Consider the following 25,641-nt stretch of genomic DNA (forward strand, 5'->3'; position numbering starts at 1 on the left):
GAGCGCTCGCGGTTGATGGCGGTGTCCTTGGGTAGTAGAAGTGTTCCACCGCGCCCTCACTTGCACTGTTTCCAATGGGAACTCTGCCGTCACGCTGCACCATCTCTGGACCTTGTGTTTCTCACGCCTGGAGCTAGCTGAGATCCTTAGATGCTGTGGACTTGCACTTCACAAATACTTCGGCATTTCAAATGCTCTTTTCCTGCCACTTTTTTGGGGGACTCCAAATTTAAATCACAAGGTAAAAATCGAACATTCTACGAAGCTACTCGGGGATTCATCGAATTAGATATTTGACTCGTCATTTCTCGTCGCTCTTTCAAGACCCCACAAAACGCTATAAATGCCGACTTGCCGATGTAGGATTGAATGAGGGATACGGGCTTTGAGCACGCACTTGGAATGAACCTCCCTTACTTCATTTTTTCCGGTGAATTTCCCGTGCCTCTCATGGTCCTACGTGTGGATTTCTCTTTGATCTCGGGGTGGTGCTGAGATAGATCCACCACGCCCCTGACTATAAACATGCCTCATGGGCTTCTCCACTGAAGACATCCTACAGAACTGTAGTACGTTATCCATCCGTTCAGAAGACCCTACCCAACAACCCGTAACTTCGTTACAGCTTTAAGAAATCTCTGTGGAGATTTGCTTGGGTGCTAGTAACACATTTGTAGTTTGCTTGGCAGTGTCTCTATGTTGCATGGTATTACGCTAAGGTAGTATCATCAACCATGTTTTCACAATTTCCAGTCATGGCTGTAAGGCAGCTGAAATCCACCACCTGCTGTGCTCAGCCCATTTACAGAGCACTGGTGAAGACAGTACACATGCTACATTTTTTTTTGGGGGGGGGAGGGGGACTCCTTTTATTCCTTTGTTTTGTGGCTTGCCCTGAAAAAATCACTGCAATTCCGTCTGTACTGACTACTCATAATTTATGAGGCGCTCGTTTTCTACTGCTGAGAAATAAATTACCATGTGTTTAGCAGGCAGCCTCAAAAGCTCACAGTTGTACAGCCTGAAGTCTGGGGCAGCAGAGCCAAGTTCCCTGCTCAGGGGCCTGAGCTGAAATTGAAGACTGGCCATCAGAGACACTGGGATCCACATGCCAGGCCAGTGTCAAACATCACCTCCATGACAGCCAAAGCTGGGAGGGGGTTACACTGCCAGGGTGTGGGGATGTAGATACACACACGCACACACGCGCGCGCACACACACACACACACACACACACACACACACACACACACGGCTGTCCTGGAAATCAGTAAACCCAGAGGTGACTCACAGGGCATATGCTCAGCAGACAGAGCTAAGTGCATGCCTAGCAAGCTGGAGTCTCAGAGTTCAAACCCCAATCAATACCTCTGGGGCACTGGCAGCTCATGGCCGCAATCTTAGCTAGTTGGGAGAGAAAGATCAGGAGGACTGAGGTTCCAGACTAGCCTGAGCAGGAAACTTGAGACTACATTTGAACAGAATAGGCCGGGTGTGGCAATTCTCTTGTAGTTTAAGTATGTGTATATACACAGACACACACACGTGAATGTTGTACCTATTCTGTGCATGCAGGCCTGTACAAGGTCTTTTCTTTTTACAAAGTCTTTTTATGGAAATCATACATACATGGCAAAAATGATGTGTGCAGACATGGATAAATGTTCATAAAGCGAGTGCACCTGCGTAAGGAGAAACAAGACCCTCCCAGCAGCAGGGCCTGCGTTCTCTCCCAGAGCTGAAGCGGTGGGGGTGACGCACGCGGGCCCCACCGATGCAAAGCAGTGGCTCGTGCCGGCACGCGCTTTGCTCGTCCGTTAGTGACTGGCGAGGCTCCCAAGTGCAACCAGTGTGGCCTCACGCGTGGTCAAGGGGCCCTGGGGCGTCCGCCGTGTTTTACTGCTACTGTACTGGGTCATCAGCTTCGGGCTTTCTGGGTAGCAGCCCAGGTACGCAGGAGCTGTCTTCCTGAGCTCCCCAGTCCTGGCCCTGCCGGCTTCTGGCCTGAAGCGGGTCTGTCTGTGCTTCCGGGAGGAGGGTGCTCTGGGCGACATGCCCGTCCTGTCCAGGTTGGATGTCAAGTCTCGCAGGGCCCCCCGGGAGCACGGGGCCACCTCTCCTCAGCACTCCCCTGCTGCATGACCCCTCTGGAGAAGGGTCTCTGCACCGGCTCTGCTCCCATTGGTCCACTCAACTCTCCTGAGGGCGGTGGGCAGTGCCGCAGAGCGGGAGCTCAGGAACCAGCTGCCTTCCCCCAGTCCTCCTCCCCCCTCCAGCCCGGCAGCTGGGCCAGTGTTTCCTGGCCACTGGCGGACTGTTCCGCTTCATTCTTGGGCCAGCGCCCTGCCCTCCCTGAGGCTAAGCTCTGAAAGACTCCACCTTTACATGGAATCTTATGATGATATGACACCAAGTGCATCAGGGCTTCACTGCAATGCTGGCGCTGCATTCAGTGCTTGACGCTCACTGACTCACTCAATCCTCAATACACCCACGAGTTTGTCCTATTTTTCTCATTTTACCAATGGCAAATCTAGGGTCCAAGATGGCGCTGCTCACCTGGCAGATCTGGGATTGAACCCAAATCATCCGCCCTCCAAGCATCTCCTTATTAAAGTCTACCAAATGTTCTCAGGGCCAGCCGCTCTCCAGCTGTGGGCCACTGTCAGCAAACTTTGAGCTTCCATTACTTGGAAATGATTCCCTAAAAATTTAACAAATACAAATACACTTCTCTTCTCACTATATCACTACCGTAAAGAACAGAGTACAGATGTGAACTGATGCTTACAATTTACTTTATTACCATTTTTCTTGCGAAGTAAACACTTGAACGTGTTAGCAGTAATTTTTCCACAAGTGAAGGACCTACTATTGCCTGGTCAATAGGTTTCTGTGAAAAGTGAACTTTTACTGGACTCTCAAATTTCACAAGAAACCCTGCCCCAGGTACGTCAACTAGAGTCATTGTGTCATGAATAGTCTCTTGCTGGGCTGGGAAGGTGGCTCAGTGGTAGAGCGCTTGCCTTGCATGCCTGAGGCCCTGGGTTCAAGATTCCTCAGCACCACATAAGCAAAAAGAAAAAAGCCGGAAGTGGCGCTGTGGCTCAAGCAGTAGAGCGCTGGCCTTGAGCTGAAGAGCTGAGGGACAGCGCCCAGGCCCAGAGTTCAGGCCCCACGACCGGACCCCCCGCCCAAAAAAAAAAAAAGTCTTGCTATTAGTCACTTCAGAATACAGAGCCCACTGCTCTCTATTCAGGACAGGCAGCGTGGGCCTTGACACACCCCGGAGCAGGGTCTACGTATCTAGGTGATAACTTAGCCTGACACGGCCAGGTGTGAACTTTCCAGGACTGAAACAGAAGCAACTGGAATACCTACAGAAGAATAAAACCTGGCAAGCTTATTTTCTCCCACTGATGGGAAATTTCCAATCAGGCTTTTAACTTTTCTTCCCGCACTGGTGATCAAAGCCAGGCCGCGTCTATACTGGGCAAGTGTTCAGGGAGTTACACCCTCACCTGCTCTTTCCTGCCCCCAGCCCCCAAATAAAAAGGCTTAAGTTGACTTTGTAAAATCAGATTGAAAACTAAGCATGCCAATCATAAGTAAATGACTGTTTCAAGTATCCGCACTTCCTTTTAGAAGGGTTTTATTTTAGGGCATGTCTCAGAAAAGAAATAAAAGTAAATTAAAAATGCCTATACCTAAAAAATACGGTACCCAGTGTTCCTAATCATTTAGCTTTTGAAGTCTGTAGAACAATTCAATTTTTATTATTGGACTGGTGGAAGCCTGGCTCTTCCAGTGGAGAATTTTCTTTCTCCATTTCAGGACTGGACTCCTGCCTGTCTGCCTACCTGAGCTGAAGGCCGTGGTGTGTGCTGAGCTGGTAGCTCGCGTGGAGCCGTTTTTACCCTAGCTCCTTTAGGACGAGCGAGTTCACAGAATGAAGACAAAACAACGAATTAAAGCAAACTAACGTTCTTAAGCTCTGGATGGTTCTGTATCTCCCTAGCACTTACCTGAACTATAAAAATAGAAATGACATGCACGGAGCCGCACCATGAAGCTTACTTGAGTGGTTCCCTTTTTGTATTTGAACTCTTTAAACTGAAAAGAAAAATTACTGTAGATTAAGCATCCCTTAGTCAAAATGCTTGGGACCACAAGGGTTTCAGATCTGGGCTTTCCATATCCACATCGTATCTCACGGACAGGATCCAAGGTTAAGTACAAAGCAGCTAAAGGTAGTTTCAGCATGCCTGCATGTTTAGTCTATGAGACTTTCCACTCGGGGGGTCCCGTAGGTATGCAGAGTTTGGGTTTCAGAGCATTTCAGAGTTTGGATTTTGAATTTAAGGATGCTCAAACTGGAAGTTTAAAATTAGAGCAGTTTATACACTGAGAGCAACAAAAAAAGTTTTTTAAAAAAGAAGAAAATCTCCAAATGGCTAAAAATCACTTAGTTATAAAAAGAACAAGTATAATTTACAGTATCAAAAATCTCAGAAAAATAACACTCACTGTCTTTCCTTCTAGAAAAGTATCTCCCTCCCACTGCCCTTAGAAGGCAGTGAATGCTTCAGATTTAAAAACCCCACACATCGATACTCACACCAGCAATGTCTAAAGACTCACAGAACACAAAACTTTCTCATTTATAATCAGTCAGGTTACTTTTCTCTCATTTACATAATAGTCCTCTGAAAACAATTTCCCTTTAGAAAACTAAAGTATTAGTTGCACCTATTTATTCTTGTTATAAACAATTAATTTCATTTTTATAGGCCACAAAAGTTTTAATTGGCACACGAATAAAACAAGTCATTCTTAAAAAAAAAAAAAGATGATGGGATCATCTCTTTTTGAAGAATGATCCTGACACATGATTCAGTAAAGCCATCTTTCCCCAACCGGCACCAGTCAGGACTGTTAAACAGTCATTGCCACTTGAGGGTTATCAATGCTGAGTGAAGTGTAAACTGGTTTGAAGATCTGTGTCCATATTTTAAGATATAATTTGTACCAAAGCGTTTTAAAAAGATAACCTACCTCCACACAGTTGATTTGCCTCAAAGAATTTCTTAAAAATACAGTGTAACATTTAAGAACCAAACAACATCCACTGCTGTGGTTCAAGCTTCCACCGAGGCTTTCCTGAAGCCTGGTGGGAAGGTTGCTGGCGCCAGCCTGCACCGCACGATGGCATGGCTCTCCGCGGAGGAGCACACTTGGTCGCACGTGGCCTCTAGCCTGGTGCTGCAGCTGTGCTCCGCGCCCGGCCTGCCGCCGTCACGTCTCCACCTGCACGTGCTCCGAGCTCTGCGCGCAGCCCTGGCTCTTCCACGCGCGATGGAGATCTCGAAGGCGCTCTGACGTCCGTGTGCTCACGTTCAGGGCAGGATGGACTTTGCAGATGCCACTCTCCTCCATGAGAGACAGCCCGCAGATCCCAAAGTACGCGTGCAAAGCATCTGGAAGGCAGGTGGTTTTAGTTATTGTATGCACACACTTCGAAATACATATCCAGCAGCCCCACAGAGAATTAAAATCACATTCAGGAAAATGCTAGTTTTTGAAATATTTGCTTCTTCTAAGTCTCAAACACCAAGTTTTAAAATACATATCATCAAAATGAGTTATCAGCTGGCCGCTGGTGGCTCATGCCTGTCATCCCAGCTACTCAGGAGGCTGAGATCTGAGGATCATGGCTCAAAGCCAGCACACGCAGGAAAGGCCGTGAGACTCTTATCTCCAATAAACCACCAGAAAACCGGAAGTGGCGCTGTGGCTCAAGTGGTAGAGCGCTCGTCTTGAGCTGAAGAGCTGAGGGACAGGGCCCAAAGGTCGAGTTCAAGCCCCACGATCCACAAAAAAAAAAAAAAAAAAATGTTATCAAAGGAAAATTTCCTGAGATTCTACCGTGGACTGAAGGGGCAGGGCAGGGAGGGCGGGGCCTCGGGAGGGACTGTCCTGGACGGTACCTGGATGGCTGTCCGGCCACTTGGCAAACCCCCCTACGAGGCGGTCCTGAGTTGATAAGATATAATTTCTGTTTTTCTCAAAGTTAGTGTACTGGAAAATCTTCAGGAGCTGAAATGACAAACAGCCATGATCACGTAAGCTCTTATGCTACCCTCCGGCTCATGACTCAGTGTGTGTCGTCCGTGACGAGTCTCCAGCTAAGGTCCCCAGGGCAGCTCCCTGCAGACCTGAGCACCTGAAAGTAGTCAACTGCCCAAGTGTGTATTTCCTTACCACATCTATTCTCCTTTTCCCAACCCGCTGGCTTTTTCTTCTGAATCAAGCCAAACGGATGTAGACTCAACATATAACTTCTCCAGTACACTTGACCCATCTGTCATTTTAAACACGCCATTTACTCTTATTTTTAGGATTATAGGTGTGAGCCACTAAGCACCTGGCATTTTTAAATTAACAGCTCCCACATAATCGTTACTGGTATAACTTTTCTAGAAAGAAATCTCGTCTACACAAAGCACTGGTTAGCTTCAGTAACAAGTACTTGTGACTCTGGGAGGCGAGTGGGTCTCGGGAGTTGGTGTAAGGATGCACATTTTCAAGCAGCAAACAAAGAGAACTGGCCTCAGCTAATCATGTTGGATGGGGCAGTGCAGGGCGCCCCGCGTGACCCCTCACCTTCAGAGTCGCTCCCACCCAGAAGGAGTAGCAGGTGTCCACAGGCTTGTTGGGCCGCCCATGGTAGCCGTTCTGCTGCCGCATTATGCACCACCTCTTTATCCTGTTCAGCTCCTTTTCTGAAAACACCTCTTCCAACTTGCCCATCAGACACAGGGAGGCAATGCCACAGAAAGTTGATCCTCCTGTTAAACCAAGCCCATAACTGAGATGCTATGAAAACATTGTACAAATTACTGGGGGGGGGGGAGTGGTTAAATGAAAACAGTGAAATATAATTTTTAAACGACAATTTCAAAATATCCACTCAGTACAGAAACTCTTCCATGCCGCGTTGATCAACATGAGGTAATTTGAAGCTATACAAAATATTATACTTAAGAAAGTAAATGTTAAGCCAAAGAAAACTAAGCTTGTATTATTTACTGTTGGTTGTGGGGCTTGAACTCTGGGCCTGGGCACTGTCCTTGAGCTCTTCAGCTCAAGGTCAGCGCTCTACCACTTTGAGCCACAGTGCCACTTCCGGTTTTCTGAGTGGTATATTGGAGTTAAGAGCCTCATGGACTTTCCTTGGCCTTGAACTGTGATCCTCAGATCTCAACCTCCTGAGTAGTTGGGATGACAGGCGTGAGCCACCAGCGCCTGGCTAAGCTTTTATTTTTTAAACAACAGCTTAAGGAATAGCTGCAAGGTATTTTCATGCAGCTACTTAGTGAACAGATAACTGTATCATGGGAGCATGCAGGTCTGAACAGTCTGGTGATGACTAGAGACTAGGAGGCTTCAGTCTAGAACTGCAGAATGGAAGAGAGAACAAGAAAAGAAAGCACACACATCAGGCTACAGTAACAGTGGACACAACATTAAAGTCTGTGTACTGAAGATACTGTGGAGTTTTCAAGGAAGTGAAAGACAGCAGCATGTTTATTGAGTCTCACCGTGAGATTCAAGTCCGGCTCCCTGGGCCAGCCCATTGTCGTAGGACTGAAAAAGAAAACACTGCTTAGTTTGCAGAGAAATAGTAATACACGAGAACTCCTTTTTTTTTTTGGGGGGGGGGGGTCCAGTCATGGGGCCTGAACTATGGGTCTGAGCACTTCAGCTCAAGGCTAGTACTCTACCACTTGAGCCACAGTGCCACTTCCGGCTTTTTTTTTTTTTTTTTGCTTATGTGGTGCTGAGGAATCAAATGCAGGGCCTCATGCATGCAAGGCAAGGTAAGCGCTCTACCACTGAGCCACCTTCCCTGCCCTCCTTTTTTTTTTTTTAACACTCCATTTAAAAAAAAAACAACTATTTTCCAAAATATGCACTCTTTCTCCACAGAGAAGTAGAAGTAGCCATTTTCAAGGACCCAGCCTAGTTTCCTTTCCCAAACCAAATGTCTGAGTGCAGGGACTCAGTTCGGAGATACTGTCTACAGACCCAGCTCTACCCAGCATTCGGGCCCTACTTCCCTTGCACACTTCCTAGTATGTATTGGCTGACTGAAAATATAACGAGCCTGCGCATAAAACTTCCCTCTCCTCACACTTCCTCCAAAATCAAGAGAGCGAGGAGAACAAGTGAAAACCTGTGGGTTTTAGAAAGCATGATGAAGCGTCAGACCACTGCCGGCTGAGGAGGAGAAAGGGGCCCTGCTGGGAGGCGGGCCTTCCGCACACTCACGGTCCCCACACAGCGTCTCGGGCAAGCTGGCCCCCACAGTTCCAGCACGTACCCAGTCCAGTCCCCCAGAGTGTAAATTTACAAATGGCTTAGATCTCAGTCGTCACAGCATACTGGCTTCAACCATTTAAAGTAAGCTCTTTGGTCCAGAAATCCTGACAAAAATGACAAATGCCATCGGGATCAGTGATCAGTGCCCTGTCTGCCAGCGGCTCCATCGTGGCTCTGCCACGGCGCCGTGGCCAGGTGGTGAGCCTCACGCACAGGACGCTTGCCTTTCTAAGAAGGCATCGTGAAGAGGACCGCACACGCAGCGAAGAAGACCAAAGCGACACGCAGATGACAAGCGCAGTGAAGAAGCGTGGGACACTGACATGGGATGGGAGTCACACCAAGTTCACACACACACTACATACAGAACGCCTGAAACCACTAAGGGGCACCTGAGAAGCACACTGCTTTACCAGAAAGAATGAGGAAAACATGACCTTGCAGGCGAGTATCAAGGTATGTTGCTCAGTGGGGGAAAAAAACAAGGCCGGGGGTAGACTATCTCTGAAGTAGGGAAAGGAGAAATAAGATAGATTTATATTGTCCCATGAAGAAGCAACACAAGGAAGATGATGGAAAAACCAGTAAGACATCCTCTCGAGCAGATGGCAGGCACAGGGCGGAGGGTCACACCTCTCTGAACACGGCTCTCACACAGTCTTGATATTCAGAAGCAGGCCGGCATCGCACACATTACATAAATGAAGGTCAACAAAGAGGGGGGGACCCAAACTGTGCAAACACCTGAAGCCGACTTCAAATAAATAACATACAGACACTAAAGAGGAAAAATAAATGAACACTGTAGTATCAGAGAACTGAAGAACTCTTGCACTGGATCATGGTGTGCAGTACGTGGACAGACACGTGTACACTGCGTGTGTCTGTGTGAGGGCTGGGAAAACATCCACACACTATCTATAGAGCCCTACCTACTGAGAGGGGCCGAGAAGCCATGCACACTCTCTCAACACCGTCCTCCAGAAGAACGAGGACTGCAGATGAACCTGGAATATCTTATGCCGGGAAGCAGGAAGGCCCTGAGCATGAAGGAAACGTGGCAAGCCGAGCCGAGCCGAGCCTGTGTGAAAAGACTCTCAGTGCCTAAATTGGAGCCTCAATGAACAGCCAAACAGGCACTGACAAGACAGACTGTCACCCATGAAATACACAAGAATTCAGTCTGAAGCATTTCCATCACCATTTACAGCATGGCGGTCAGAGCCAGACAACCATTAGTGCACACTTAAATACAAATGGATAGAAGTTTCATGACAGTGTATTCAGTGTATTTAAAGCATCCAAATTATGAGATAGTAAATAATTACAAAGCGAAAAAAAATGCTAGCTTTGCAGAGAAAACTCTGGCACATATCACTTTACCAAGGGAACAAAAATAGGACAAATGCACGAACAGGAAGAGTCAGTGCACCTGGCCCACCTCCCTAACAGGGCTAAACCTGTTCAAGGTGCCTCTCTGTCCACTAGCTTTTAAATACTGGGCAAATTTCTACACAATCTGATCCATAGTCCCATATTCATCTAAAACCAACTCCATTCCTCTGAGAATTCATTCACATACATTTCTATTTATAAACATTGGCTAAAGCTTGAAGAAACTGTTTTAAATACTCTAATCTAGAGCACTACAAATGTCACATCTGAGAAGCAGTAACCGTAGAAAGCAGCTCCATTTTTTTCAATTTTATATAACATATAAACAGAGCAAAGGAGCAGGGCGCTGGTAATCCTAGCTACTCAGGAGTCTGAGATCTGAGGATTGTGGTTCATAGCCATCCCAGATAAAAATGTCTGTGAGACTCTTATCTCCAACCAGTAACCAAAAAATCCAGAAGTGGAGCTGTGGCTCAGCGCGGAAAAAGCTCAGGGACAGGACCAGGTCCCCAGTTCAAGCTATAGGACTAGCACGACAAACCAAAAAACCAGAGCAAAGTATTATTCTGGGTAAGACTACTATTTATAGTCCATGGTATTTTCCTAAAAATAAATGTTAGAAAAAACTCACACAAGTATTCTATTTTCATGACCAAGGACTCAATCTGCTCTTCTAGTATGACCAGCTCTGCATGGTCTCTAATTGTGGCGCACCAGGACAGCACACACATGTGCCAGCACGGATGGCCCGCGCAGGAGTGTCTGCGCCACTCACCATGCTTCTGCGGATGTAGCTGATGGCCTTCTTCACATCCATGCCTGACCAGTTGTTGAGCATATAGCAAATGCAGGACGCACAGTACACAAACCGCATGTCATTTTCACTGCCTTCCGGAACCGCACAGAAGCTGAAAGGAACAAGTATATGATTATTAACACGCTGGACACAAATATTTTTACAGGGGGCTTCAAACACCTACTTGGTGTCTCTGCTACTGATATAAAATGCTATGCTACCTGTATGACGTACTAGGACAATGATATAAAACAATCTTTACTGGCTGTCAACTCGAGAGCGCTCTGGCTCAGAGCTACTGCACACCCCGAGATGCCCCGCCAGACACTGCCACTCCCACGAGGGGAGCTGGGGCACAGGGCAGGCAAGCCACGGCAGGGAGGCAGAGGGTGAGCCATTGCTCTGCTGCGAGGAAATCTCTCCCTTCAGCTCCTGTTTATTTATCGACCAAGATGAAGAAGTTTAGAGAATGCCAAGCTCAGATAGGTGGCGCGCCGGCTTTGTCTGCAGTCTTCCTCAGACAAGCGTAGTGCTGCTGCACCACCTGCAGCCGTCCACATGGGCGCAGCAGTGAGCCTGCCGACACGGAGCACGCAGGGTTCAGCGCGTCCTCTCCTCGGCCAGCAGGAAGCTCTCGAGAGAAGTGGACGCTTACTTCAAAATAGTTTCTCATGTAGAAGGTAAGTGAAATTACTTCTGCCCTCATTCACACCAAGAACATGTTGGATTCCTTCCTGTCTTTGTTTTCTGCAGCCCAGGGCACTGAAATCAGGGCCTCTTACTTATCCACTGTGGCAGGCAGGCCTTCCCGAGCTGCGGTGCAGCCCGTGGGGGGGGGGGGGGCTATTTTCAGGAAGGGTCTGGCTGCTTTCTGTGCCTGGGCCATGCCACAGGCCATGAGATGGAGTCTCACAACTGGTCTTTGCTCAGGCCGGCCGCGAACCGCAACCCCCAGATCTCTGCCCTCCAGGTAGCTGGGGTTATAAAGATGACTTTTCTGATGAAGCACCGGCTGGACACACTGGACGTCACCTGGTCTTTGTTCTTTTTGGCCGTGTTGGGTTGAACTGAGTCCATGCATGCGCTAAATGAGTGCACAGAGCTACAACCTCCACCCTAGGTGGTTCTGACAAGAACACAGGATCCTCTAACCATTGGCTGTGTATGTTCATCTTTGTCGTTCCAATAACTATACTTACACACACACCCACAATGATACACACACGGTACTTACACACACACACAATGATACACACATGGTACTTATACTTACACACACACCCCTCAAGTAATTTCCAGTGGTCCTACCTCCCATCCTCCAGCTGCAGGGCTCTCAGGCCAGCTAAGCAAGCTTCTTTGTTTACGCGGCTTAAGTCATCTCCAAGAATAACTAAACACGAAAGGCCGGTGTAGGTCATTGCTATATGGCCACTATCGTAAGGGTGAGCTGTTCCAGGATTCTACAATTCAAACCAATTTTATGTCAATTAAAATTGGGTGGGGGGAGGGGGGAGGCAGGGAAGGGAAGTGAAGGGTAAACAAAGGAGGAGGCTGCAATGCTTGGTAAGAAATGTATGCATTATTCTGCCCATGTAATTGTAGCCCCTCTGTACAGTATGTTCTCAAATAAAATAAAATACAATTTAAAAAAAAAAAAAAAAAAAAAAAAGAAATGTACTCATTATCTTGCCAATGTAATTGTAACCCCTCTGTACAGTATTTTCACAATAAAAAATAAATTTAAAAAAAAAAAAAAAAAAAAAGAAATTGAAATATGAATGCTTCATTAACTAGTTTGACACAAGGTTTTTTGGTTTTTTTTTTGTCGGTCATGGGGCCTGAACTCTGGGCCTGGGCGCTGTCCCTCAGCTCTTCAGCTCAAGGCGAGTGCTCTACCAGTTGAGCCACAGCGCCACTTCCGGCTTTTTTCTTTTTGCTTATGTAAGGTGCTGAGGAATCGAACCCAGGTCCTCCTGCCTGGGCTGGCTTTTGAACCGTGATCCTCAGATCTCAGCCTCTTGAGTAGGATGACAGGCGTGAGCCACCGGTGCCTGGCTGGTTATATGTTTAAAGTAGTATTGTATGGTACCATTTTATAGGTTAGTATTCCAGCAGTTTTATTTTGGGCACCGGTGGCTCACGCCTGTCATCCTAGCTACTTAGGCAGCTGAGATCTGAGGATCAAGGTTCAAAGCCAGCCTGGGCAGGAAAGTCCTGAAACTCATATATCCAATTAACCACCAGAAAACTGGAGGTGGCTCTGTGGCTTGAAGTGGTGGAGCACAGGTAAGCAACAGAGCTCAGGGACAGCAATCAGGCTCTGACCCACCGGAGGGGGAAAAAAAAAAAAAAGAGAGAGAATACAGGCTGAAAAACCTATGACTCTCCTATAAGCTCAAAAAGCTAGAAAGGACAAACTGGCTAGAAATAAAATGGTGCGTGTGCGTGTACCCGAAGCCTCACGAAGGCCTGGGCTGCACGATGGCCAATCTCTGCTTGAGCCCTTCCATTTCTTTTCACAGTATAAATTCCCAGGAGTACATGTTCCAGGGAGGGGGGCAGGTTTCTCATCGATGCTGCTAGTCTGTAATACACTTTATTGGACAGCCTCATCTGTCTGCATTGTTTGCTCAGTCCACGCCCCGGTGGGAACTGACCTTGGACGGATTGAAGGGGATGCCCAGGTGGGAAGAGCCTCGGAAACCACAGCGATTTAGGTTTGATCCTAGAAAACAAAATGCACACTTCTTTAAAACACTCCTCCCTTCCGAGGTCTCACAGATGCTCCCCACGCAGCCAGGCTGATATCACGCGGGTGGGCTGCACGGGTCCTGCATGGGGCACTCTGAAGCAGGGACTTATTACACACGGCCTCCCTCACATGACCACGTAACTCACCCTACACATGGTCAACAGGAAACAAATGCCCCGTGAACGCCACGCCCAAGGGGTTACTCAGGACCACGACCTGTCTGCAGTCCCACTGCTTTGTTTTTTTGGTCGGTCGTGGGGCTTGAACTCTGGGCCTGGGCGCTGTCCCTCAGCCCTTCAGCTCAAGGTGGCCACTCTACTACTTGAGCCACAGTGCCACTTCTGGCCTTTTCTGTGTATGCGGTACTAAAGAATTGAACCGGGGCTTCATGCGTGCTAGGGAGCACTCCAGCACTGAGCCACATGCCATCAAGGTTAGGAGACTGACTACAGACTGGCGTGGATGGAAAGCTCTAGGGCTGGCGTGGATGGAAAGCACACTTGGCAAGTGTTAAGGTCCAGTTCAAGCCCCAGCTCTGCTTCCAAAATAAACTAAAAAGAATGCACAAGGAAGGTCTTATTCCTCCTAGCTATGCAGGCATAGAAAACCAGCGATGAGCAGTTTCTTCCATTTTCCACCAGATGCTAACAGGGTGTGCTACCCCCCACACACACCTTGCTGGCTCTCCTAAACAACATGTCAGAGATACTTCAGCTCAGGACCCAAGTTCCACAAGCAGTAACCACGAAAATCGGTCAATTACATAGCATCAAAAGTAACATGGAAAGATATCCATAGCTTTCCTTGCAATTTGTGAAGAAAAGTTTCTTCAAAGTAAAAATACCCTCTTCTCTCCTCTATCCCTTTCCTTTTCCCTTCCCCTTTTTCTTTCCCTTCTCTCCTTCCTTCCCTGTTCCTCCTCCCCCTCCTCTGTAAAAAAGACAATACAAACTGACACTGAATAAAAAAGTATATACAGTATGGGCACTGGCGGCTCACATCTATAGAATCCTAGCTGCTTTCGAGGCTGACAACAGGAGGATCAAGGTTTAAGGCCAGCCCAGGCAAAAAAGTCTGTGAGACCCTTTTCTCAAGGTATCGCCGGTCTGTCATGCTCAGCGAGCCCACTGTGGACAAGAAGCTCTTCAGCTCTCCAGCCAGTGGAACACAGCAGGAAAAGTGCTGGCCTAGAGAATGGCAGACTGAGCCAAGGCCTCGGTACTACAAAAGACAAAAGGGGGGCAGGGGAGGGGGGCTGACTCTGAAGCTGGAGAAAAGGACAGCTTAAATACTTCAGTTAAAACAACAGCAATGGATGGGCTGGGAAGATGGCTCAGTGGTAGAGCATGCCTGAGGCCCTGGGTTCAATTCCTCAGCACCACATAAGCAAAATGAAAAAAGCCAGAAGTGGCGCTGTGGCTCAAGTGGTAGAGCGCTAGCCTTGAGCTGAAGAGCTGAGGGACAGCGCCCAGGCCCAGAGTTTAGGCCCCACGACCAGACCCCCCCCCCCAAAAAAAAGTACTTTCAGAAAGCTGATTACCATTAAATACCTAAAATGTAAGAAAAAAAATCGCCCAGCCGGGCGCTGGTGGCTCACGCCTGTAATCCTAGCTGATCTGAGGATCGTGGTTCAAAGCCAGCCCGGGCAGGAAAGACCGTGAGACTCCTATCTCCAATAAACCACCAGAAAACCGGAAGTGGCACTGTAGCTCAAGTGGTAGAGCGCTCGCCTTGAGCTGAAGAGCTGAGGGACAGCGCCCAGACCCAGAGTTTAAGCCCCACAACTGACCAAAAAAAAAAAAGAAAAGAAAAAAATCGCCCATTAAACAGACGCGTTAAAACAACTCGTTAACCGGGCACCAGGCTCACACCCATAATCCTGGGTACTCAGGAGGCTGGGGCTGGAGGGTAGCGGTTCAAAGCCATGTACCGACAAACCATAAAAATGCCAGGCTGCAGCATGGCCCTGAGTGCAAACCAGCCTTTAGCTCATGCTTTCTGCTCCTTCCCTGGCCCGGCCCAGTGCTCCCACTCAGCACAAGCAAGGAGAGCAGCAGACACCAGCACAGACCTGAAAAGCCATGGGGCCTCTGGGCCCCCACCCAGGCCCACAGAAACCCACGAGTTTAGGGTCAGAATGAGTTGCTTCATTCATCAAGAAAAGCAACCAAGGGGCTGGGAAGGTGGCTCAGTGGTAGAGCGCTTGCCTTGCATGCTCGAGGCCCTGGGTTTGATTCCTCAGCACCACATAAGCAAAAAGAAAAAAGCCGGAAGTGGTGCTGTGGCTCAAGTGGTAGAGTGCTAGCCTTGAGCTGAAGAGCTGAGGGACAGCGCCCAGGCCCAGAGTTCAGGCCCCACAACCGGACCCCCCAAAAAAGAAAGAAAAGCAAAGCAAAGCAACCAAGAACCACAGCTTTGGTAAACTCTGCTTTTGCAGAGGTGAAGGTTAGACTAGCTTGTATTACGGGAAGTAGTTTAGATAACAATGTACCCATAAGGATCGCAGTTATGTAAGAAAAATAAAACTTGGGTAATGAGGAAACAGCAAAAAAATAATCTGTACAGGAAGATTTATGCACAACACTGAGTACTTACTCAACCAAGAGAGCAATCCATAGCTGCCACCCCATCATCATCAGTACTGAAAGGGGGTCTCCCTCGCTAGCTCAGGCTGGTCTCAAGCTCCTTCCAAGCCAGGGCAAACACTACTATTAATAACCAGCACAGTTACACTCTGCTTAACACAAACATTGTATCTCAACCAAGTATTTCTTTCAACAAACTACAAAGTCAAGCATTTAGAATGACACCTGGATGGTGAAACATCTGTGTGACCACCAGACACATGACTAGGCCTGAAATGAGGAAATTCCTTCAACAAAGACTTTTTTTTATCGGTCATGGGACTTGAACTCTGCGCCTGGGCACTGTCCCTCAGCTCTTCAGCTCAAGGCAAATGCTCTTGAGCCACAGTACCACTTCCCGTTTTCTGGTGGTTCACTGGAGATAAGAGTCTCACGGACTTTATAGCCAGGGCTGGCTTTGAACCACGACCCTCAGATCTTATTAGCCTCCTGAGTATTAGGATTACGGGTATGAGCCAGCAGTGCCCAGCTTGCAAAGATTTTTTGATACATTATGATTCTAAGATTGATGGATAATAATTTAATGTGCAATATGCTTGAAAAAAAAGTCGTACTTAAAACACTGTAAACATACTTCTTTTGTTTTTTTTTTGGGTCCGGTCGTGGGGCCTGAACTCTGGGCCTGGGCGCTGTCCCTCAGCTCTTCAGCTCAAGGCTAGCGCTCTACCACTTGAGCCACAGCGCCACTTCCGGCTTTTTTCTTTTTGCTTATGCGGTGCTGAGGAATCAAACCCAGGGCCTCAGGTATGCAAGGCAAGCGCTCTACCACTGAGCCACCTTCCCAGCCCCTGTAAACATACTTCTTAAGAAGGGAACAAATCCAAAAAGCCAACTGAAAATGAAACATTAAAGAATTACCTTTCAGTTTTGTTTTTTGTTTTTTTTTTGTTCAATCATGGGGTTTGAACTCAGGGCCTGGGCTCTATCCTGAGCTTTTTACTCAAGGCTAGTATTCTACCACTTTGAGCCACAGCTCCACGTCCAGCTTTCTGGTGGTAAATTGGTGACAAGTCTCACATATTTTCCTGCCCAGGCTGTTTTTGAATGCAATCCTCAGATCTCTGTCTCCTGAGTAGGTAGGATGACAGGTATGAGCCACAGGCACCTGGTTACCTTTCAGGACTTCTAATCACCTACTTCCAATAATTAATGGGATCTAAGAATAAAAGACCAGATTCTCACATCATGCCATAAGAGAGCCTCAGGATTTTGGATCTAAAAAAACAAAACAAAACAAAACAATACATGATAAGTAATTCCTGATGCACTGAGTCTACAGAAGGCGAGAGACCAGGACATTGCCTTGGCTGGAGCTTGCTGGGAGTTAACTAGGTGTCTTACAGTGGGCCTGAGGCCCACTGCAGTCCCAGCCCAGCCTCATGCTTCTTAAACCCCTGGAGGTGGGGGTGGGGAAGCACCGGGAAGCTCCAGTGATCCGACCACACCAATTACCAGGATTAGGAATTTCACAATCCTGAGGCTAAGCGGGGGTCAGGGTGGATTTGATGAACTATTCAGTGTCCTGGGCCAGGCACGCCAGGCTCCCCTCGAGCAGGGCGGCGTGGCCCCGAGCTCTGGCTCTACTCCATCTCAGTCACGTCTGCAGGGCCTCAGGCGCTCTCTCCAGGCGGGTTCCTAAGAACCGCCTGACAATGTATTTGGCAGTGCTTTCACAACTGCAAGACGCTGAAGGTACAGCATCATTTCGGCCGTGAGCAAAATAACCACCATTTGTATACAGCCATGTAATTTTTACATTATTTTTTTGTTTTGAAAGTTCTAAGGCCTTTTCCAATTTAAGACTTTTAACACTGAAAGCTTTTTACTGTCTACATTTCAACGTTTTTCTAATCTGTGCTGCCTACACTGGCCTTGAACTCCCGACTAAGCTCCTGCTTCTGCCTCCCAAGTAGGCTGAGACTACAGGTACACATCACCATGCCCAGCTCTCTGTATGTTTTAGCTTACCACGTGTCACACGCAGTGAACAGAATTCACGTCAGTACACACACACAGGACTACTTCTGTACTACTGCACAGTCTGTGATAGTCTTCTATACAGTTTGTTTTTTGTCGGTCGTGGGGCTTGAACTCTGGGCCTGGGCTTTGTCCCTCAGCTCTTCTACTCAAGGCAAGCGCTCTACCACTTGAGCTACAGCGCCACTTCCTGTGTGATAGTCTTTATAGTCATATTAACTTTTTTTCTTGCCAGTGACCAGGGTTTGAACTCAGGCCCTCGGCTTGCTAAGCAGAAGCAACGCCACACCTCGAGGCCCGGGCCCACTGGCTGTTCGTGGGTAAGGCTTTGCTTCCTGCCCGAGGCACGCACCTGACCTGCAAACGTCTACCTTAGGCTTCCGGACATGCTGGGATCAGGTGTGTGCCACCCTACGCCGCTCGCCTTCCAGGGAGATGGCGTCTCCGGGACCCACAGTCCTCCCACTCTTAGCTTCACAATAGCTAAGACCAGGACAGACCAGGACAGACTCCAGGACAGACCCCAGGGCCAGATACACAATGTCATTGTTTGACCCTAATTAGTGCCTATAAGAAAGGTGTTAGATATATTAAATTCTGATAGATCTACTCTAGAATGCTTAATAATTTTTAACAAGAATTTACAAAGTTTAAGCCGGGTGCTGGTGGCTCACGCCTGTAATCCTAGCTACTCAGGAGGCTGAGATCTGAGGATCGCGGTTCAAAGCCAGCCCGGGCAGGAGAGACCGTGAGACTCCTATCTCCAATAAAACCACCTGAAAACCGGAAGTGGCGCTGTAGCTCAAGTGGTAGAGCGCTCGCCTTGAGCTGAAGAGCTAAGGGACAACGCCCAGGCCCAGAGTTCAAGTCCCACGACCGACCAAAAAAAAAAAAAAAAAAAAGAATTTACAAAGTTTAGATTTAAAGGAGCTGTATAAAAACAAGCAGGGTGCTGGTGGCTCACGCCTGTCATCCTAGCTACTCTGGAGGCTGAGGATCTGAGGATTGTGGTTCAAAGCCAGCCCGGGCAGGAAATAAACCACCAGAAAACTGCAAGTTGTGCTGTGGCTCAAGTGGTAGAGCGCTTGCCTTGAGCTGAAGAGCTGAGGGACAGCACCCAGGCTCTGAGTTCAAGCCCAGTGACCAACAAAAAACAAACCACCCCACAACTATGGACTTCAAAAATGAACTAGAAAGCCATCCACTATTTCCAAGGGCACGTCAATAGACAAAACTTCCTTCTAAATAAAAGTCCTAGATGTTTAATTCTCACAAACCACTGGATGAGCTGGAGATGGTTACCCGCCAGGCGCCAAATGGCTAGGAAGTGCAGACTCTCATTAGACAGACAGCAGTGGCTGCTGATAGGGACTGCACGAATCTCTACCATTTCATGATCTTTATTCCCGTGCCATTTCCACTACTCCCTGTGGAGGATCGAACACACAGGCCTGAGTGTGCTAAGTGTTCCACACTTGAGAGAACATCCCAGAGCTTAAAAAAAGAAAAAAAGTGTGCTTTCATTCAGCTGATCACGAACCTTCTGAATTTTGGAAATGTAATCAAGCAAAACACCCAAGTTTATAGAAGTGGCTTAGAAATTATAAAAGTGGCTGTAATAAGAGTGCTAAAGAAACCATATAAATATCAATTAAACATAAAGACCAGGAGAAAGGGCCCAACTGAGCGAAAAGACAACTTGATAGCAGTTTGTTATGCTGAGGAGACAAGTGTGGGGGGAGCGGGCGGTCTCGGTCAGTCACATGTGAAGAGCAAGCATGGGTCACCAGTAAGCGCTCACCAGTGAGGGGTGCCCATAGTGGGGTGACAGTGTGGGTCCCCATTTGACCCCAGGTTGCTCTGGTTCCACGGGAAGCACAGGCACAAGCACACTCACGGTTTCAGTGAACACTAACACGCCCACGAGGTCCGACCAGCCACCATAAAAATAAAAGGCTAAAAACTCACTCACTGTCTTCGGTGGGGAGCACCTGCAGGGAGTAGATCCACTCTATTATGTCACCTCTGTTCACCACGTCTAAGGAGTCCAACATATCCAGCCCGGAGAGAGCAAAAAACGCAACTGTCAACCTAAAAGAAAAAACACAAAACGCCGCCTTCACTGTCACGCCACGGGACCCACGGAGCGGGGCCGGCCCAGCAAGGCAGCGCAGCACCGCTTTCACCTGTCACCACACGACGCAATGGCTTTTAAATTCAATAGCCTCAGTCGCACCTTTAATTAAAAAAAAAAAGAAGAGCTTTAAGAGCTCACCCGAAGCAGCTATGAGTGCACTGGAGCCCGAGCATGAGCGGCTGAGGAGTTGAAAATCAGTACAATGGGCTTTGAACAGGCTGGAAACCCATGATGAAAAGGTCAATTTTCACTGATAGGGCAAAAGCAGGTATGCTTCTCGGTTTTAGCTTTTTTGGGGTGGGGTGGGGTTGGGGGTTCCAGGTACTGGGGCTTGGACTCAAGGCTTGGGCACTGTCCCTTAGCTTTTTTGCTCAGTGCTGGCACTCTTAACGCCTTAACCACAGCTCCACTCCTGGCTTCAGGCATGAACTGAAGGAGAGTTTCACAGGCCTTCCTGCCCTGGCTGGTTTCCAACCTCGACTCTCAGACCCCAGCCCTGGGAGTAGCTAGGACTCCCTCCCGCCGGGACCCCGCTTTAGAGCCCTGTGACCTTTGTCACCAATGGATCAAGGGACGGGGGACTGGCAGCACTTGGTTTTCTTCCCGAGAAGATGGAGAGATGACCTCCAAGGTCCGGGCGTGCTGCACCACCGTGGAGACCTCTCCCGTCTCTTCTTCCCTGTCTATCTGTGGTTTCAGAACAGGGAAGAGTGCGTCCAGGGCTGCTTCCGCCTGCTCGGGAGGTCACATCCGAGCACTTGTGTTCTCATGGAGAACCCAGTCCCCAGGGCTGCTTCGGCCTGCTCAGGCGGTCACATTGAGCACTTGGTTCTCCTGGAGAACCGAGTCCCCACTTCGTTCTTCCTGTGCCGAGTCCACAGGCCCGTGTTCACAGTGGAAATGGGCCTGACCAAGCCAAGGCAGAATTCCTTGGGCTGGGCTGGGTTAGGGAGAGGACCGAGTGGCCCCCACAGGACTCCTGGTAGAAACCACGCCCCCAAAGGAGAACACACCAGAAATGAAAGGTGGCCGGGTTCTGGTCTGGAAGCCCGGTTCTGTTTCGTGATGCCTACAGGTTCCGCACTGGCTCTGCGGTGAACATTGTTCTCTGTCAGGATGTATGATACTAGAAACGCTACTTCGCCCGTGAAGGAGTTGTAAAGATGTGACTAAGCTTCAAACAGCTGCGGTGAGTCAGCCGCTGCCAAGCATGAATGAATAACGCTTCAAAGTCCCCTTCACAGGGGACCTCAGCCGTTCACGAGCACGTGCTGGGATCTGGGTGCGGTGTGCGTGCTGGAGGGGGCGGGGGCCTCCTCATAGCCTCTCAGCCCCTCCTTTGCTCCCCCTGCCTCCTTCCTTGCTTTTGGTGGTAGTGGAGTAGAACTCAGGCCTCTCGGTGTTAGGAAGGCACTCTACTCCTTGACGGCCCCGGAACTGCCTATCACCCTTGGTGCTTTATTTTAGTCACTCTTCAAGTAGGGTCTTCAGTTTGGACAATTCAATCTCCTGCCTTTCACTTCCTACCTGTGAACCACAGCCACACAATCCTACACCTGGCTTCTTTGTTGAGAAAAAAGTACCCCTAATTTTTTTCCTGAGCTGTCCTTGAACCAAGACTCTTTTGACCTATGCCTCTTGAGGAGCTGGGATTACAGTGGGTGCTACTGTACCCAGCCTACTTTTTTTTTTTTTAATGCAGTCATTTATTCCTAATTTTAGAACACTGCAACGTGATGTAGCTATGGCCCCACTTGACATCTAGGCAGCTGTTAAAGATCCCCAGGGACACCCGTGAAGGAAAGGAGGTAAGCAAAGCAAGTGGCTCAAACTCTGTGAACAGTCAACTCTCATACATCAGCATTCCCAACGTGCTAGTCCATCCTGATACAACAGCACTATTCATTCCTATTGGCTCAGGATGCCTATCTTCCCGTCTTCCTACTCTCCTGATCCCCAGAACATGGTGGGTTTTTTTGTTGTTGTTGTTTTTTAAGAGTCTTTCACCATGCCAGCCTCCGGGCAGCTGGACTGAAGGTTTGCACCACAACACCTGGCTCAGAATGGGTCTTCTATTCCTTTGTTAATATAAAAGAAAAACCTCAGCAAATGACATACTTAATTTTCCGGAGACATGGTCATCAGAAAACTCTTACTATCAATAGATATTTTCTGACTACAAGGTTGTGTTTCTGAGTGCCACCAAACAAGAAAACCAAATAAGCCAGAGGCCTTGAATTCAAACCCCATACCAACAAACCCAACCCACCACCTACAAATACATATACATACATACATACATACATATATATACATATATATATATTTACACACACACACACACACACACACACACACACACACACGTTCTTATCAGACTGAAAAAAAGCAGGGAAATGGAGTAACTTTGCCCTAATAGTGGGGAATGTTTTTAAACATCCAGTCCAACGCCAGCCTTAAGGGCCCTATTTTGCTGGTTTGTCTTTGCCCATGCTGGTTTCTTCAGAGGCGCTCAGTGAACGCATGTAGAACTGAACTGAAATACTGAGCAAGAACCTAACTCAGGCCACAGTGTTGTGTTTTAAAACTTTTTTTTTTTTTTTTGGTCGCCGTGGGGCTTGAACTCTGGGCCTGGGCGCTGTCCCTCAGCTCTTCAGCTCAAGGTGAGCTACAGCGCCACTTCCGGTTTTCTGGTGTTTATTGGAGATACGAGTAGCTAGGATTACAGGCGTGAGCCACCAGTGCCCGGCTGTTTTAAAACTCTTAAGAGCCGGGTGCCGGTGGCTCAGGCCTGTTATTCCAGCTATCAGGAGGCTGAGATCTGAAGATCGCGGTTCAAAGCCAGCCCGGGCAGGAAAAGTCTGTGAGACTCTTATCTCCAATGAACCACTAGAAAACTGGAAGTGGCACTGTGGCTCAAGGTAGAGTGCTTACCTTGAGCTGAGGAGCTGAGGGACAGCTCCCAAGACCAAAGTTAAACTCCATGATCGACCAAAAACTCTTAAGATGGGGGCTGGGAAGGTGGCTCAGTGGTAGAGCGCTTGCTTGCCTTGCATGCATGAAGCCCTGGGTTTGATTCCTCAGCACCACATAAGCAAAAAGAAAAAAGCCGGAAGTGGCGCTATGGCTCAAGTGGTAGCCTAGCTTAGGGACAGCGCCCAGGCCCAGAGTTCAGGCCCCATGACCTGACCCCCCCCAAAAAAAACCCAAAAAACTCAAGATATTTTGTGACCAAAAGGTTGTGATTTTGTGCGACACAATCTTAATTATAAATCACAATTATCACAAAAAAAAACAGTGTAAGCCAGGCATTGGTGGCACCTGCCTGTCATCCTAACTACTCAGGAGGCTGAAATCTGAGGATCATGGTTCAAAGCCAGCCAGGGCAGGAAAGTTGGTAAGACTCTGATCTCCAATAAACCACCAGAAAACCGGAAGTGGTGCTGTGGCTCAAGTAGTAGAGTGCTCGCCTTGAGCTGAAGAGTTGAAGGACAGCACCCAGGCCTGGAGTTCAAGTCCCACAATCAAAACCAAAACCAACAAAAAAACATAGTGTAACCACAGGTAAGACTGTGAATCCTTCAAGACAAAAACAGAAAAAAAAAAATAAACAAATGACCTAATGTGATCCATCCAGTTATTTCTTAAAAATAAGCCATAGGAAACTAAAAATGATTTTAAAATTCAGTGTGGCAGATGCCTGTAATCTCGGCACTGGGGAGTCTGGGTGCACTGGTCAGTCTATACAGCAAGACGAGGTCTTGGGCAGGAGGACAGAGGAGGGAGAAACAATATATAAATACTCATCTCTTCATTAATGCACCAGGATGCAACATATCTATCCTCTAATATTCAATGTTTGATGTCAATCCTAGACCTATAATAAAAATCAACTATTAAACTCATTAAGTCAAGCCCGGCCCAGGTGACTCACACCTGTCATCCTAGCTACTCAGGAGGCTGAGATTTGAGGATTGTGGTTCAAAGACAGCCTGGATAGGAAAGTCTATGAAACTCTTATCTCCAATGAACCACCAGAAAACCAGAGTGGTGCTGTGGCTCAAGTGGTAGAGTGCTGGCCTTGAGCTGAAGAGCTCAGTGACGGCACCCAGGCCCAGAGTTCAAGCCTCATGACTGACAAATAAATAAATAAAAATTCATTAAGTCATACAATTTCTCTCTTTTTTGGGTGGGGAGTTTGGTCGTGGGGCCTGAACTCTGGGCTTGGGAGCTGTCAAGGCTAGCACTCTACCACTGCCACAGCGCCACTTCCGGATATTTTTTTTTGCTTATGTGGTGCTGGGGAATCGAACCTAGGGCCTCATGCGTGCAAGGCAAGCGCTCTACCACTGAGCCACCTTCCCAGCCCCATACAATTTCTCTATTCACTTAATCAAGCTTATAAGCAGAGATTATACCATTTGTATTTTTTCTCTTTCTTTTTGTCAGTGGTGGGGCTTGAACTCTGGGCCTGGACGCTGTCCCTCAGCTTTTCAGCTCAAGGCGAGCACTTGCCCCCCCCCCTTTGTATTCTTTTACAGGGTTTCATAAACCTGGAAATTTACAGGGCCAAACACTGGCATTTTGCAAATAAAGTCATAGACCTGTAAGTACAGCTGTAAGCAGAGTGTGACTCGAAAATACAACTTAACAAAAGGGCAGGGTTTTTTGTTTGTTTTGTTGGTTGTGTGTCTTGAACTCTGGGCCTGGGAGCTGTCCCTCAGCTCTTCAGCTCAAGGTGAGCGCTCTACCACTTGAGCCATAGCGCCACTTCTGGTTTTCTGGTGATTTATTGGAGGTAAGAGTCTTACAGACTTTCCTGCCCGGGCTGGCTTTGAACCGCGATCCTCAGATCTCAGCCTCCTGAGGAGCTGGGATGACAGACGTGAGCCCCAGGCGCGGGGCTAAAAGGTCAGACTTCATTCAAATGTCAGGGAGTTCACAGGTCGGAGTGTCAATACGATGGCCGGGCACGCCTGCGCACCCCAGTCCCTACGGCCCACGGCCCGAGCTGGGGCCGGCACCCATCAGAGGGCTCTGCGGCCGGGGCTCCCCGCGGGCCCAGCAGGCCTCTCCCGGGTGCGGTACGGGGTCTGCGGCCCGCCGCGGCCCTCCGCGAGGACAGGGGCCGTGCTTCGCTTTCTTTTCCCCGCCCGGCCCCGCTCCCCGCTCCCCGCTCCCCGCTCCCCGCTCCCCGCTCCCCGCTCTCGGCCCCGCTCCCCGCTCCCCCGCTCCCCGCTCCCCGCTCCCCGCTCCCCGCTCCCGGCTCCCCGCTCCCGGCTCCCCGCTCCCCGCTCCCCGCTCCCCGCTCCCCGCTCCCCGCTCCCCGCTCCCCGCTCCCCGCTCCCCGCGGCGCCCACCTGCTGGTCTCCAGCGAAGAGTAGCGCTCGGGCAGGACCTGGAGGCAGCGCTGGAAGAACCGCACGTGCCGGTCCCGCAGGAAGTCCAGCCGCTCGCCATCCCCGCCCGCCGCCAGCCGCTCGTCCTCCGTGGCCGCCATCTTGCTCCGGAAGCGAGACCCCCGCCGCGACCCGGAAGCAGTCGTCGGGGGCGGGG

The 25,641-nt window shown here is 48.8% G+C and overlaps 1 protein-coding gene across 1 annotated transcript; it reads right to left on the reverse strand.

Moving 5' to 3' along the window:
- Positions 1 to 2,782: 2,782 nt before the first annotated feature.
- On the reverse strand, positions 2,783 to 25,610 carry Pggt1b (protein geranylgeranyltransferase type I subunit beta). The gene is made up of 9 exons (XM_070031493.1): positions 25,446 to 25,610; positions 19,921 to 20,039; positions 13,232 to 13,299; positions 11,883 to 12,034; positions 10,554 to 10,686; positions 7,603 to 7,648; positions 6,665 to 6,849; positions 5,989 to 6,097; positions 2,783 to 5,478 (listed from the first exon to the last, which is right to left on the reverse strand). Exons 1-9 carry the CDS (start codon positions 25,583 to 25,585, stop codon positions 5,297 to 5,299), a joined length of 1,134 nt encoding a protein of 377 aa, XP_069887594.1. The 5' UTR covers positions 25,586 to 25,610; the 3' UTR covers positions 2,783 to 5,296.
- Positions 25,611 to 25,641: the final 31 nt, after the last annotated feature.

Source organism: Dipodomys merriami, unplaced genomic scaffold (assembly GCF_024711535.1).
Source record: "Dipodomys merriami isolate MVZ:Mamm:240054 unplaced genomic scaffold, mDipMer1.0.p SCAF_201, whole genome shotgun sequence".
Taxonomy (NCBI): Eukaryota; Metazoa; Chordata; class Mammalia; order Rodentia; family Heteromyidae; genus Dipodomys; species Dipodomys merriami.

Bases quoted from the DNA above. Each gene is read 5' to 3' on its own strand.
- Pggt1b (XM_070031493.1), bottom strand. From the start codon at position 25,585: ATGGCGGCCACGGAGGACGAGCGGCTGGCGGCGGGCGGGGATGGCGAG. The intron at 12,035-13,231 runs GTCAGTTCCCAC...TTTGAATTGTAG, and splicing joins TCCCCTTCAATCCGTCCAAG to AATCCTGGAACAGCTCACCC. The intron at 5,479-5,988 runs GTACCGTCCAGG...CCTGCCTTCCAG, and splicing joins GTGGCCGGACAGCCATCCAG to ATGCTTTGCACGCGTACTTT.